This window comes from Xiphophorus couchianus, chromosome 4 (genome assembly GCF_001444195.1).
Source record: "Xiphophorus couchianus chromosome 4, X_couchianus-1.0, whole genome shotgun sequence".
NCBI classification, from domain to species: domain Eukaryota; kingdom Metazoa; phylum Chordata; class Actinopteri; order Cyprinodontiformes; family Poeciliidae; genus Xiphophorus; species Xiphophorus couchianus.
In genome coordinates this window covers 21,133,740-21,146,422 of record NC_040231.1, presented here as the reverse complement: position 1 = coordinate 21,146,422, position 12,683 = coordinate 21,133,740, and the positions used below count along the sequence as shown (strand labels likewise).

At 37.2% G+C, this 12,683-nt stretch overlaps 1 protein-coding gene across 2 annotated transcripts in view; it reads right to left on the bottom strand.

The window, feature by feature from the left end:
* Nucleotides 1–11,135, bottom strand: part of LOC114143403 (glypican-6-like) — a 150,773-nt gene extending 139,638 nt beyond the window's left edge. The window contains exon 1 of one of the 2 annotated variants that reach the window (XM_028015391.1): nt 10,254–11,135. In XM_028015391.1, coding sequence (XP_027871192.1) covers nt 10,254–10,413 — 160 coding nt within the window. In that variant the 5' untranslated portion in view covers nt 10,414–11,135. The remainder of the gene's footprint in view (nt 1–10,253) is intronic. The other variant, XM_028015390.1, reaches the window with a different exon arrangement.
* Between the last annotated feature and the right edge of the window lie 1,548 nt (nt 11,136–12,683).

Below are 12,683 nucleotides of genomic sequence, written 5' to 3'. Positions count from 1 at the left end.
CATGCAGATCACGCCTATTCGGAGATACTACAAGCCTCTGTCATAAATGTATCCATAACTTCAACAACACTCAAGTCTTTTTCCTTTCTTTTTGCACTAATTAAAAGGTTACTTTTCTAAAGCTTTTAAAATAAAACTGCTTTCTAAATTCCCTCATTTCTGATTACTTCTGAATCAAAAATGCATTGCACAAGTCATAGAAATCAATATATTTGTGCATCTTAGTTTACAAAGTAAAGGGAGCAGCATACAAACAGGAGTTAAGCAGAAATCAGGTAACAAAAGATGCTCCATGAGGCAGACCTTTTAGATGTTGTTATATCCCCAATGGTATTTCACTGCCAAGCCTATTATTTAATGTTGCGAATTCAGCCCAGTAGTATGACACCGGGTTAAGATCAGCATTTGCATTAACATAAAAATTGTAACAATTTCCAATTAGTCTCTCAACATCAAAGGCACTGAAAAGATCACACTAAACTGGGTCATGATCTTCTATAATTGGCCCAAATTTCTTAATTCATAAGTTGCGCAGCATGGTTCCCCTGCATGCCTTGTAGCTTCTGCTATTTGAAAATACAATTTAGTTGAATAGATGAAAGTTTTTACAGAAATGCCTTGGCAATTTTGTAATTTTTGTTGCTTGATGAGCATCAGCCATCTTTTCACCTGAGTGATTTATTCAGACAGGTTGTACATCATTAGTAAATCCTGAAAAAATCAGCGGAAATGAAATAAATGACCTGGAATATTTGATTAGAACATACAGCCACAGAATAAGAAGACCTTTTTCTCAGAATATTTTAATTGTTAAGCATGAGGAATCGTTATTGTTTACAGTTAAGGAAACAGAGAGAACAACACAAAAGGAGCTGAGCTGTGTATTCGTTTAGCCGTATAGAATGGATCCTACCAGAAGAAGGAGCATAAGGAAAAATGTATGCAAATACAGTATGTTAGATGCACATCATTAGAGCTAAGATACTTGTTTTCATCATACCAGACATAATGGGACAGAAAGTTTGCATGAACGTGAACTCTGGACGGCCATTAGAGAAATAAACACATTTCTATTATTCCCACAATGACGAGGCAGCGCCACAAATTCAACACCTTTTCTCTAGATAATAAAAAAGCTGCAGAAAGATTAATGTGTGAGCATGAACATGGGGTCATGTACTTTTAAACATTTATATTATGAAAAAGAATATGCCTAGAGACATAAAGCAGTGTACTTATTAGATGCTAAAAACAAAATATTTATATTTATATTAGTTTATATTTAAAACCATCAAATTTTAACTTTAAATCTGCATTCACTGTGTCAAAACATTTGCTTGTACGTTTTCCTTTGATGCTCAACGGGTTCTTCAGTGCTTATAATGTGCATTTCAGAAATGATTAAAGAACTAATAAAATTGTAGCAGGGGATTTATCAGTTCCTTTATCTTTGAAATGTAAAATGTGACTTGGTTTTTTATTTTATTTCTTTTGTTTTTGGTTGAATAAATAGTGTCAGTACCAGCATCAGGGGTTGTGAAAAGAAACTTTTAAACATTGGTGAATTGCTGCATATTTGAGCAACAGTTCTCAAGTTAGCTTCTAAAACATGAAGAAAGCCCCAGAGGAATGAGCCAACACTAAAGCCTAAGGGCTATAGAGACTATGTAACATGGAGGAATTACATTACTGTTTCAAGTCCTCTGTGACTTGCTGCAGTATTACTTGAGAATTACAATCTGCAGTGCCAGAGTTACCTGTAGGCAAGTGGAACACAATAATCTTGATCAAATTGTTGCCAAAGGTCAAGGTAAGGTTAATGTAATTAACCAAGATTATAAATGAAGCTCAAGTTAAACTTTGTGGGAATCTCACCTTAATGTGCTGTGTGAGTTGCTATACTGTGTCTGAGATGTGTTTCATTTAATTATAATAAAATGGTGCAAATGCCCTACAGTGTAATTTGTGTCTAAACTTACTGCCGCAACAACTTAACTTGATAAAAGTATCAAATATAACAAGAGTGGCGCACAACCTGGTGGCTCACTTTACACGCAGACTGGCTTGTATAGAATTAGATTTAACATAATGTTAAGGAAAATGACAATGATTTTTTTTTTTTAAATACCGGGTTTAGAAGAAAAACACACAGGGAATTTATATATTGGGGAAAAACTGATATAAATCACCTTGTAAAATGATTTACATTGTTTTTCGCATGTACTGTATTCATGTTACATTCACAAGCTTCAGTGACATTTTATGTGATGGGCAAAAGCCGTATCCTCATCATCATCATCATCATCATCATCATCATAATCTATATAATTGTCAAGTGAAGAAAAAAAGTCATGATTGCAATTTTTTTCCAAAAAATATCTGAAATTAATGTGCATTAGTACACAGTTTACTGACTCAATACCTTGTAGAGTTAAGTCCAGGGGAGCACCGACTTACTCGAACTGATTTCATAGCAAACAGCTGGAAGATCAGAAAAAGTTACCTTGCCTTCTTCTGATGCTAATTTGACTTTTCCAGCTTATTTATTTCAATCATTGCTGAGGCACAGTGCTTTTAATTTTATTATTTTTATAATTTTAAATTTACAAGATCAAAACTAAATTCTGAAGTTTTATTAAACATGGCACACAGGTTTTGATAGGCATTAGTGCCCCATGAGCCAGCCTTTAGCTCCTGATGAAAGAGTTTCTTTTATTTGGCCCAATTGGAATTCTAAGTTAGAAAAAAATAATAATGATTTTTTTTGGTGCAATAGCAACATCTTGCAGTGGGGCAAAGACAAACTTATGCCAAATAAGCTCTGGCACCAGTTTAGCACCACCGCCAACTTGTTGAAAAAGAACATCTGAGTCTTAGCACAGATTCTTTACAGATTTGGACTTTGACTTGGCCATTCTATCAATATGCTTTAGTTTAAACAATTAGATTTTAGTTCTTGCTGTATATTATTTTTTCTGGAAGCAGCTTTGAACAGGTTTTCATCCAGGATAGCTTCATTAGCCTTTTCCACTCTGACACACCTCTCTGCCATTACTGGAGGAAAAGCATCTACACAGGATGATGCTGCCTCCACAGTGCTTCAGAGTTGTGATGGTTTTCTCAAATTGTTGTGAATTATCAGTTTGTAGCAAAACATATGTTGCATGTAAGTAATAAACTATATGCACATTGATTATTATTTACAAAATAATTACTTTTGAATGCCTATGAAAGTGTAAAAATATTTGAAAGTGCCCTACCTTTCTACTTCTAAATTATGCACTTGAGTTGGTTGATCAAAAGGTTCCTATAAAACTTGCAAGTTTGTTTCTTTAGCGCACTGTGATGTAGTATAATATATTTGAATCAACATTTTTTTGTTAATGATTTCATGTATTGAGTAAAAATAGGGTAAAGTTTTTATAAACTAATGAGCCTAATTTAAAAGATTCATATTTGATCAAAACTACACTCAGTATTTTTTAGCCTTGCTCTTATCTGACACTTTAAAAATATTACGCAATATTTCATCCCTTACCTCTCCAGTTGGTTGATAATAATATTAATATATTGTAATATTTTTTGCTCCTATGAACTTCTACTGTAAGTAAATCTGCACTAAAATATGTCTGGATAGTGTAGAACCAGATTAATTTTTAAGTTGTCAGATCTGCTGCTTTTTTCTGTCCATATAAAAGGCACTGCTTAAGTTTTTTCAGAGAATGGAAACTGTCCATGTTCCTTTAACACAACAACAACTGTACCATTGTCAAGCCTGTGATGTCAGTGACACCAGTGGTGTCAACAATTGTTGACAGCATCTGATGTTGCCATGGCAGTTGTGTCAAACTATGTTTATTTATACTTTCATGGTTGTTTACTTGCAAGTCACTGGGGGCTGAACTATTTAGCAAATCACCTCAGCCATGTCTATTTATCTGTGTCTAAAAAACAAAATTAAAAAGTCCCTGGTGTGAAATTCACTAGCATCCTTGACACCTTGACATATATACCCAGGTGGGTTTTCCCAGGGCACCCAGTGGCTCTCATCTCTCGGAGCCCTATTGTTGCTGTCAGGCTTGGGACTTTCTATTCAGAGACTTTTCTCCTGAGACAACAGTCTCTTTGGGCAAAAAACAGACCACAACAATCAACACGACAGAGTGCAGTGGTTCTCTATATAGAGTAAAGAGTGGCGGGAAAGCCACAAGCACTCACCTGCGTAAAAAAAGGGGAACATAATGCCGCTTGTTCAGTAAAAAATGTTTTTTTAAGGTTTTTCAGTCAAACCCGAAAAGTCGGCACTGCATTGGCTAGTAGCAAAACCCTATTGATAAACCCAAATGACTGCCAAAGATTTCCCAGTATGAACGATTATGTGACAGTGTGACCGTGACCATCCTTAACAACATTTCTGCAACACCCAGGCATGGGAAAATCCTGGAATAATATTTTTCTCTGCTAGAGGAGTGAAACTGATCTTTTTGAATCTTCTAGTGGGAGTTTGTATTCTTTTCATTCAACCACAGAAAGACAACTTCACATACTTTATATATAAATGATGGCAATCTTTCCATGCAATAAAAAACACCAACTCAGATTGCTAATCCCCTATGTTTAGATGGATTATATTGTTTGCTATCTATTTCCTTGTGTAGTCAAGGTCCTCTCACCTCACAACACTATACCTCTAAGTCATGAAGTTAACACATGATCAGTCAAGGATGCTTTCATTTACCCCTATGCTCCCTATCAGTAGGAAAGTTTGTTTATTTCAACATTTTTTTTTCTCTGCTCTCTCCTCTAATCCCCAAACACAGACTCACATCCATCCTTTCACTTTTTTATTTTCCAGTTCCTCTCAACGCTTGACAGAGTAGAGATTCTTAATCCCCCCTCTATTACTGATTTAGGCCAGTAGTTGATTGAAAACTGGAAAAAGTGCTGCAGCAGTCTCCAACGCTATCCGGGGGCTTTTCACACTACTTAGAAAGCACCATACATGGTGCCGAGGAGGGTTCAGGGATGCCTGGAGACCCTGCATTTCAGGCATGAATGCCTGCAGAGGGTAAACAAATTCTACAGACCAGGACAACTGTCAGACATTCTCTTTGAATGAAATCTGAAGAGAACCACATGAGGATTACAATTAAAACTCAAGCACACAATCTGTCTCTCGCAATGAAAAAACAAAGTACTTTTGTCATTTTCCATCACAACAGAGATGCAAAGGAAGAAAAAAAGGAGGGCTTGAATATCAAGGCTAAACTACCACAGAGACATTAACACGCAGACGCACATTCACACTCACACAAAGCCTAATCTCCCTCACATCTTATTAACTGTTCTCTCTGAAGATGTATACACGCTGCCGAGAGACTTGCTTCCAATTTGGCAAAGCCAAGAGCATCTTAATGGGCTTTGAAGAAAAAGAAAAACGCCTGTCGGAAATTTTATATGGACATTTGCAGGGCAAGGGTTTTACCAGTGGTATTGAGACTTACTAAAGCTCTAATGTCATTCTATTATTTAGTGATTACATCTGGCAATGTTGCTAAATTTGTTGTGCAAAGTTGCCCTACATTTTATGTAAAGTAGTAAGTCACTGGAAAATAGAGAATGATGATAACATGTTCTTAATAAGGAACACTGAAACATGACGGGACAGGATTAACTATGGTTACCATTTGCTTTAGTTATTTATATTTATTTTGAAATAAGGTTCTGTAAAGACTTCATGTGCTATGATGATGATAAGTGTTGTAGAATCTTTGTTTTAAAGACAAAGAATTAAGAACTTCACATTCTGATAATTTCAAATGTTTTTTTGGGGGGGGTGGGGAGTAGGAGGGTTGCGATCAATTATTTTTATTTTGTTGTTTTACATCCACAAAATTATGTACAATACAGCCAAATTAGAAGAAGTGCAGTAAGACAAAGAAACAGAAAAAAACTGTGTAACCCCAGCAACCCTCAACTCCATGGCGACCCCGTTACCCAACCCTCCACATCTCAAAATAATAGCAATTAGGAAAGTGGACAGTTGAAAAGATGAAATTATCCCTTACAGTCACAAATTAAGAGGATCGCATAGAGTTGTGTTGCATTTCAAAAGGTTTTTGACGTCAATACGGAGGACAACCTACAAACCAGCAAATGCTGATCATTGAGAAAAACGCAGAGTTGAAGCATCACGAGGAAAAAAAAATGGCTGTATTGTCTAGCAACCAATAACTGCTCTGATAAAAGAAATCAAATAAGGCTGTTCTGAAATGAACCCCAAAGGTAGTTGTTATTCTTGAGGAGGGAAATATAAAACTCAGGCAACACACATTAGAAGCTGCTGCACATCAAGCCTTTTTATTTGAAGGCTGTGGAAAAGAGCGGACTCCACCCATGAGGCTCCCAGCCGCTCTGTGTGTAAGTAGATGTTGATATTAACAGCAAAGCCTCAGAGAAGGAGCGTCGTGGCAGGAGCTTGACGGAGGCATTCAGAAGCAGCTGTGTTTCTGAACAAAGAGCTGACAATCATGCTGCATTGTGTGCGTGACACTGAAACTAATGTTCCACACAGAAGCACGAGGGTGGCGGGGGTGATCCATGCATTCGAGCCACTCTGTGACACGCCATCCTGCTGGGGGTACATCAGCAACATGGAAAGTTGCAAACCTGGTGTAATTTAATGAAGTTGTCCAGCAGGGAGTTTTAAAAATGTTTTTGTTTTCTATTTTTAGTCTTCCCACATACAACGCTGTATTTCAGCAGCACTGCTTTATGTCTGCTTCTTTGGAATCATCATTCAGATTTCTGTCAGAGCTTTTGCAGTCTGAAAAACTAAAACTAAGATTACTGGGATGTCACTATCTGTAGTCAGTAAAACAAGCTAAAGTACGTACTAGGACTTCAGCTACAAGAGACACCGCCATGAGAACCCAAGGGTGTTAGAAAATGAAGAAAAAGTCGAAAGCAGGGAAGATAATTACTCAGTTCCCTATGTGGGTAAAACTGGATCTACTGAAAGTTTTTTTTCCAATATGAGCCTCATTCATAAGCCTCAAAATAGTAATCGGGAGTTTTTGAGTCAGTTTCATTGCAGCAGACACAGCTTGCCTCCAGACACAGTCTGTACAGATACTCTGCAAAGTTTTCTACTATAATTTGTTTGATTCTAGGACATTAAAAGATACATTACTGTTATAACACTAAAAAGATTATTCAAATTCAGTTTATTTTGTTTTTCTCTCCATGGCCATTTATTAATTACAAACAACATTTGAAAAAAGTTCTAGATGTGCACAAACGTTTGTTCAAACTATTCACATAACATGTTTGAGGTCATTTTCCCCTCAAAGGATTTTGTACATTTGCACATGGAATAAATCTGACTGAACCAGCTTTTTTGTTTGTTTGTAGCCTAGATGGTGAATCTGAAATTTAAAGTTGTGTCCTAATATGTGAATTTTAGTGTATTAGGTTAAAAAAGAAGAAATTACAATAATCAAAAAGTCAAACAGACATAAACAGGAGTCTTCTTCTCCACTTTTAACTATGGGAGAAGCGGTTACTCCATCATTCACACCTATGACCACCGCTCTACCATCAATAAAGTGGCTGACCTCTGCCAGACTCTTCTCCATCACTAACCAACAGACGGTAAGTTACTGAACTCTGCAGCAGGCTGACTGATGTGACATTGTTAGAGCTGGATAACTCACTCTTACCTTGTAACATTTTTTTTGACAGTAGCTGTGAAAGTGATGCACTTCTTTTAAGAATTGTCTTAGTACAAATAGAAAAGTTAAATTACAAGAGAAATACTTCTAGCTAGCATTGAATTGAACACTTCCACTCACTTTGGTATTTTAAAACAAACACAAAGTTATTTGTGTTTCTTGCTCAACAATGAAGCTGGGCTGGTGAAATTATTACCATATGCAAAGAGAAGTCAAAGACCTCTGCGTTTTGTATCTTTACGAACAGCAGTGACATGACTGCAAATGATATAGTGAAGACTGCAGAATCTCTGTGTTAGCCTACTTAATGTGAAAGAATGGAAATCTTCTTGGTTAGGTCCAGTCATAACCTGTATTTATGTTTGAAAGCAGCAATGTAAATACACAAAGTCCATCTCCAACACAAAAAACATAAGAAAGAATTTGGTTACAGTCTCTTCATGCATCTGGAGCTTCAAAGTACTCAACTGACCCAAGTTCTTAAATTCCAAGCAGATGAGGAATGTCAGGCAAGATTAAATAATACTCAAAGGTTTGCATAATCAGATATTGAAACGACCCAAGTGCTTCACAATTGCTTACAAGAAATAAGAAATGTCTGGCATCTTCTGAAATTTTTCCTGAGATAAATGTCCAGGTTCTGTGTGGGAACCGCTCACAGAACATTATGAGGTCAAATCCTGGAACCACCCGATGAATTTCACTCCTATAAGGGCTGTCAAACTAAACAATTACAGTTGCACAGAGTCCAGGTTTGTATCAAAGTGCATCAAGGAAATCAAAGATGACTGAATTAATTTTTCAAATACATCCCAGATATTCGCCAAGGGATAAAGTGCTTGGCAACAGCATTACAGTTGTGTAAAATAGCATGCAAAGTAATGCTTGTTACGTTCCCGACATCTGTGGAAATCTGGCAGCAATCACTTTGCAATGGGGAGTTGAGCGAAAGCCATTATTTAATTATTTATGGAGACTTTTATGTCAAACACAAATGATGAAAAAAAGATTTCAAGAAAGTAAAACCAAAGAGAAAAAAAAGTTGTTTCCCCCTACATAATGCAAAAGTCTACATATTAAATAACCTCATCACATTGATGATTGTATTTCGGTGTTCTTGTGCTGATGAGGTACTCACTCCTGGAGTAGAATACAAATTCTAATGAAGTGCTGGAGCAAGACAAGCATGAACCCAAACATTTAATATTTTCTGTTGTTTATGAACAGCACATTTATTTTGACTCTTGAGACGTGGGAGTATTAATAATCCTCATAATTAACACAGCCAGAGTGTGCAAAGAAACCAGATTCTCGTCATAGTCCAACCACTCCAAGAAAGAATAAGACGACTCCATGATTATTACTGTCTGATGCTGCCAATTACAAGCACTGTATCTCTATTTTCCCTGTGAGCGGCAATGGAAGGATTAGATACAGGTCCCTCTACTTCCCTTCAATTTCCTCTCACGAAGTGTGAATGTGTTTACTGGCCAATGTGTTTTCTTGCTTTGACCACAAATGTGATTATAACCGTGGAGGAGATAATAAAATCCATATCTCTGCCACACCATAGAGCATGAATTAAAACCTCAACCGAAGAGCCTTTAGGAATATCAAAATGAAAAAGAACTCAACAGAAGAAAAACAAAAAGTCATTCATGTTGAGGGCATACAGCCCCCTACTGGTAAATATTATAAACTCTTAAGCCAAATCCAACACTAGAAGCTCTATGGTGTTCTGTTGAATGTGAGCAACAGGTATGCTGCCACTTCCCGAAAAAGAAAGTTAGTCTTTTACTGTTTTCACCAGAGCAACTCAATTTAAAAAAAAAAAAAAGGAGTACAATCTGGGTAAATGCAATAGCTGAGTATTGCTGTTAGGTAAACTGAAAGAATGCTTTATGGAAAAGACAACTCTTTATTAACAAAATGCTGTAAAAGTTTAAATGTCTGCAGGCCTCTCTGTCTTTTGATTACTATTTGGTATGTTAGGTTTCTTACAGAAAAGTAAAACAAATCTCTCAGTTGCTTTGGCTGACTTGTCTGCGTAATATTTTTTTTTTTCAGTTGGGAAGAAACAATCCTAAATCTTCTGATCACCTCAGGTCTTTTCTAGACGCTAAATCTACTTTTTTTTAAACGCCAGCCTGACAGAAAATCAATGGAATTCAGGCTGCCGTGATTTATCACTGACTGGTCAGAAAACTGAGTGGACAATGATTTTTTTTTTTAAACAGCAAGGAAATCCTCGACTAAACGGCACCTCTATAGCTCATCCATAAGAACGAGAATTGATTTGTAACACATCGCAGCATCATTCGCTTCAGTCAAACGCAAACGGGACACCCCGACAATAAACTCCTACTCATCTGTTTGACTGAAAGAAGGATAGCAGTCTAAACACGCGGAATGTGCGAGGAAGAGGCACGGCTCTTCGTCAAATTGTTGAATCTGAAGGGGGAGACATGACACGTGGTTGTTGTGGGCCAAACGCGCCGATGATGTGTCAGTGTCGCCTACCTGATGTTTCCTGATGAGGTACATGGAGGAGGCTGAATCCTTTAGCGCTATAAGCTTGTCTAACCTCGCTACAGCTCCGCGCTTTGCTTTCTCCAGCAGATGACAGGGACAGCACCGACAGAGTACATAAGGCGACCCGCAGTCTCCACATCGCACACATCAGTGAAATCCTTGGGAAAAAAATATATATAAAAAAATATTTCGCAAAAAAAATACGAGCTCCGTTGACATGAAAGAAATCCAAAGGCTTTATTGGAAGATGTTTTTTAATTTTTTTTTTTTTTTTTTTTTTTGGAAACGAGCACGATGATCAGATGCTGAATTGAAAATCAGATAACTCCTCACTTTATGTACTGACGCGTCCGCCTCACCTTCCCTTGGTAAAGAGAAAGTCCAGACTACTCCGTGAAGGCGAGAGGATCCCGGGGAAGATGCAACCTGCTGGTGCTCGGTTTGCCAACAACTTCTCTCTTGCACAGCTGTCCTGTCTTTATGACAGCGAGAGGGAGGCAAAATGCATCGGAGACGCGCGCTGCACAGCGAGCAGAGCGCACAAGGGCAGGGCAAAACGCGGAGTGGAGTCGCTCGACTTCTGCAGCTCCCATCCAGGGGTGATCACAGTGCTCTCGCTGTATGCATCCCTGGTCATGCACACTGCTGCACCTTAGAGGTGAAACACATGTCGGGGTTGCTGCGGGTCGGTGTGGAAGGACACGCTGAACAGACACGTTTCGATGTTACCAAGTCCAGTGGCTCGCACAACCCCTGCTCACTGCTCCGTATCTTCTAATGAAACTTAGTGCTGGGTGATTTAATTTAATTAAATTCACACACCTACACACACGCGCATACACGCACGCACCCCTACATGCAGTTTGCTTATTTTCTGAGGATCTTAACCCTTTACCATCACCACAGGCAAAAATTAGCTCGCGTTTTCTGTTGTTACAAGACCAAGTCGTCTTGGAGGGGGTGGAAGGTAGAGGAGAAATATGGCTCTTCATCCAGGGCGATATGGTTTGGGACGCCGTTCGTGCTTAATAATAATAATAATAATAGTAATAATAATAATAATAATAATAATAATAAAATAAAAATATTTTATTTGAACCTCAGATGTCATTTCTCTTGCTTGCCTGCATTTCCTGGCATGGTAATCAATGGTGTCTCGTGCTCTTCAGTCTTGTAAGCAATATAGTAGCTGCATGTGAGTGTCTGGATCTCCAGGTCTGCATAGGCCATCTTCAGTTTTTTTTGTTTGTTTGTTTGTTTTTTGCTAGTTTTTTTTTTAAGTTAATGTGCCATCTATAGTAAAAGTCCCAAACAGACTTGTCAAAAATGGGTTGTTCTATACTGAGCAGAGATTATTTTTTAAATAACCAGCAATGAACAAAACCATTATTCTATTTGTAAAAACACAAAACAGAGCCTTATTAATGTTTATTTGCCAATAAGAAAACCTATTTTGTTGTAGTCGTTGCTGTTTGTAATGTTTCTGATAATTTACATGATTAAAATGTCCTGTTTCCAGCACAGTGTTGGTTATGTGGACAAACCTTGAATGTAGAAGAAAAAGCAAGTTAATTGATTTAATATCATTCATAAACAATGCAATCCTTAAGAGAAAATGTAAAAAAAAAAACCTGGCAAAAATAAATATCTAAAAAATGTTGGTTTCGCTTACAATGAATGCTCAAAAGCATTGTATAATAAGAAACAAATCACTTATTCACAAATAAACAGCAAGTGCAGTAATTCTAGAACTGATGTGGTATGATCCATTTTCTTGCTCTTGGTTGAGGCTCTGGCAGCAGCATTTTAGATGACAGATAATTTTTTTACAGAGGGACATAAAGACTTTAGCAAAAATCTAAATTGCTGAAAATAAAAATATGCCCCCCTTTTTTGTGAATGATTTTTTATACTGGAAACCATGTGGCAATGTTTTTATATGACTAACAGACATTATGTGATTGTTAGAATTTAGAGCTGAGTCCAAAACAATACCAGTGTCTGTTTTTTCACTTGCTCTGCGGTCTTTGGCCCCTTAATACTGACCTCACACATTTAAATGTTGGGAATGAATAACTGTTGACCAGATCAAGGCCAACTTTCATTTTAATTTGCTGAGTTTTTACAATAGCACGTCAACAGGCACTAAGCATGCACAAGGCATTGTAAAAGTATAGATATCGCTTTACTTTTCTTATTTTCTTAACATATGCTATGTGTATTTTATTTGGATGTTATTTAACAAAACAACACAAATTATTATACAATTTTGAAGTAAAAGGAAAATAACTCTGGTTGATAAATGAAAAAATGTCATATGCATTTGTATTTCCCATTACTCTGACAACCCTTGACAAAAACCACAGCAAGCAACTGTTTGCCCCCAAAAGGCTGTACATGGGAAGCGGAAGTAGTCAT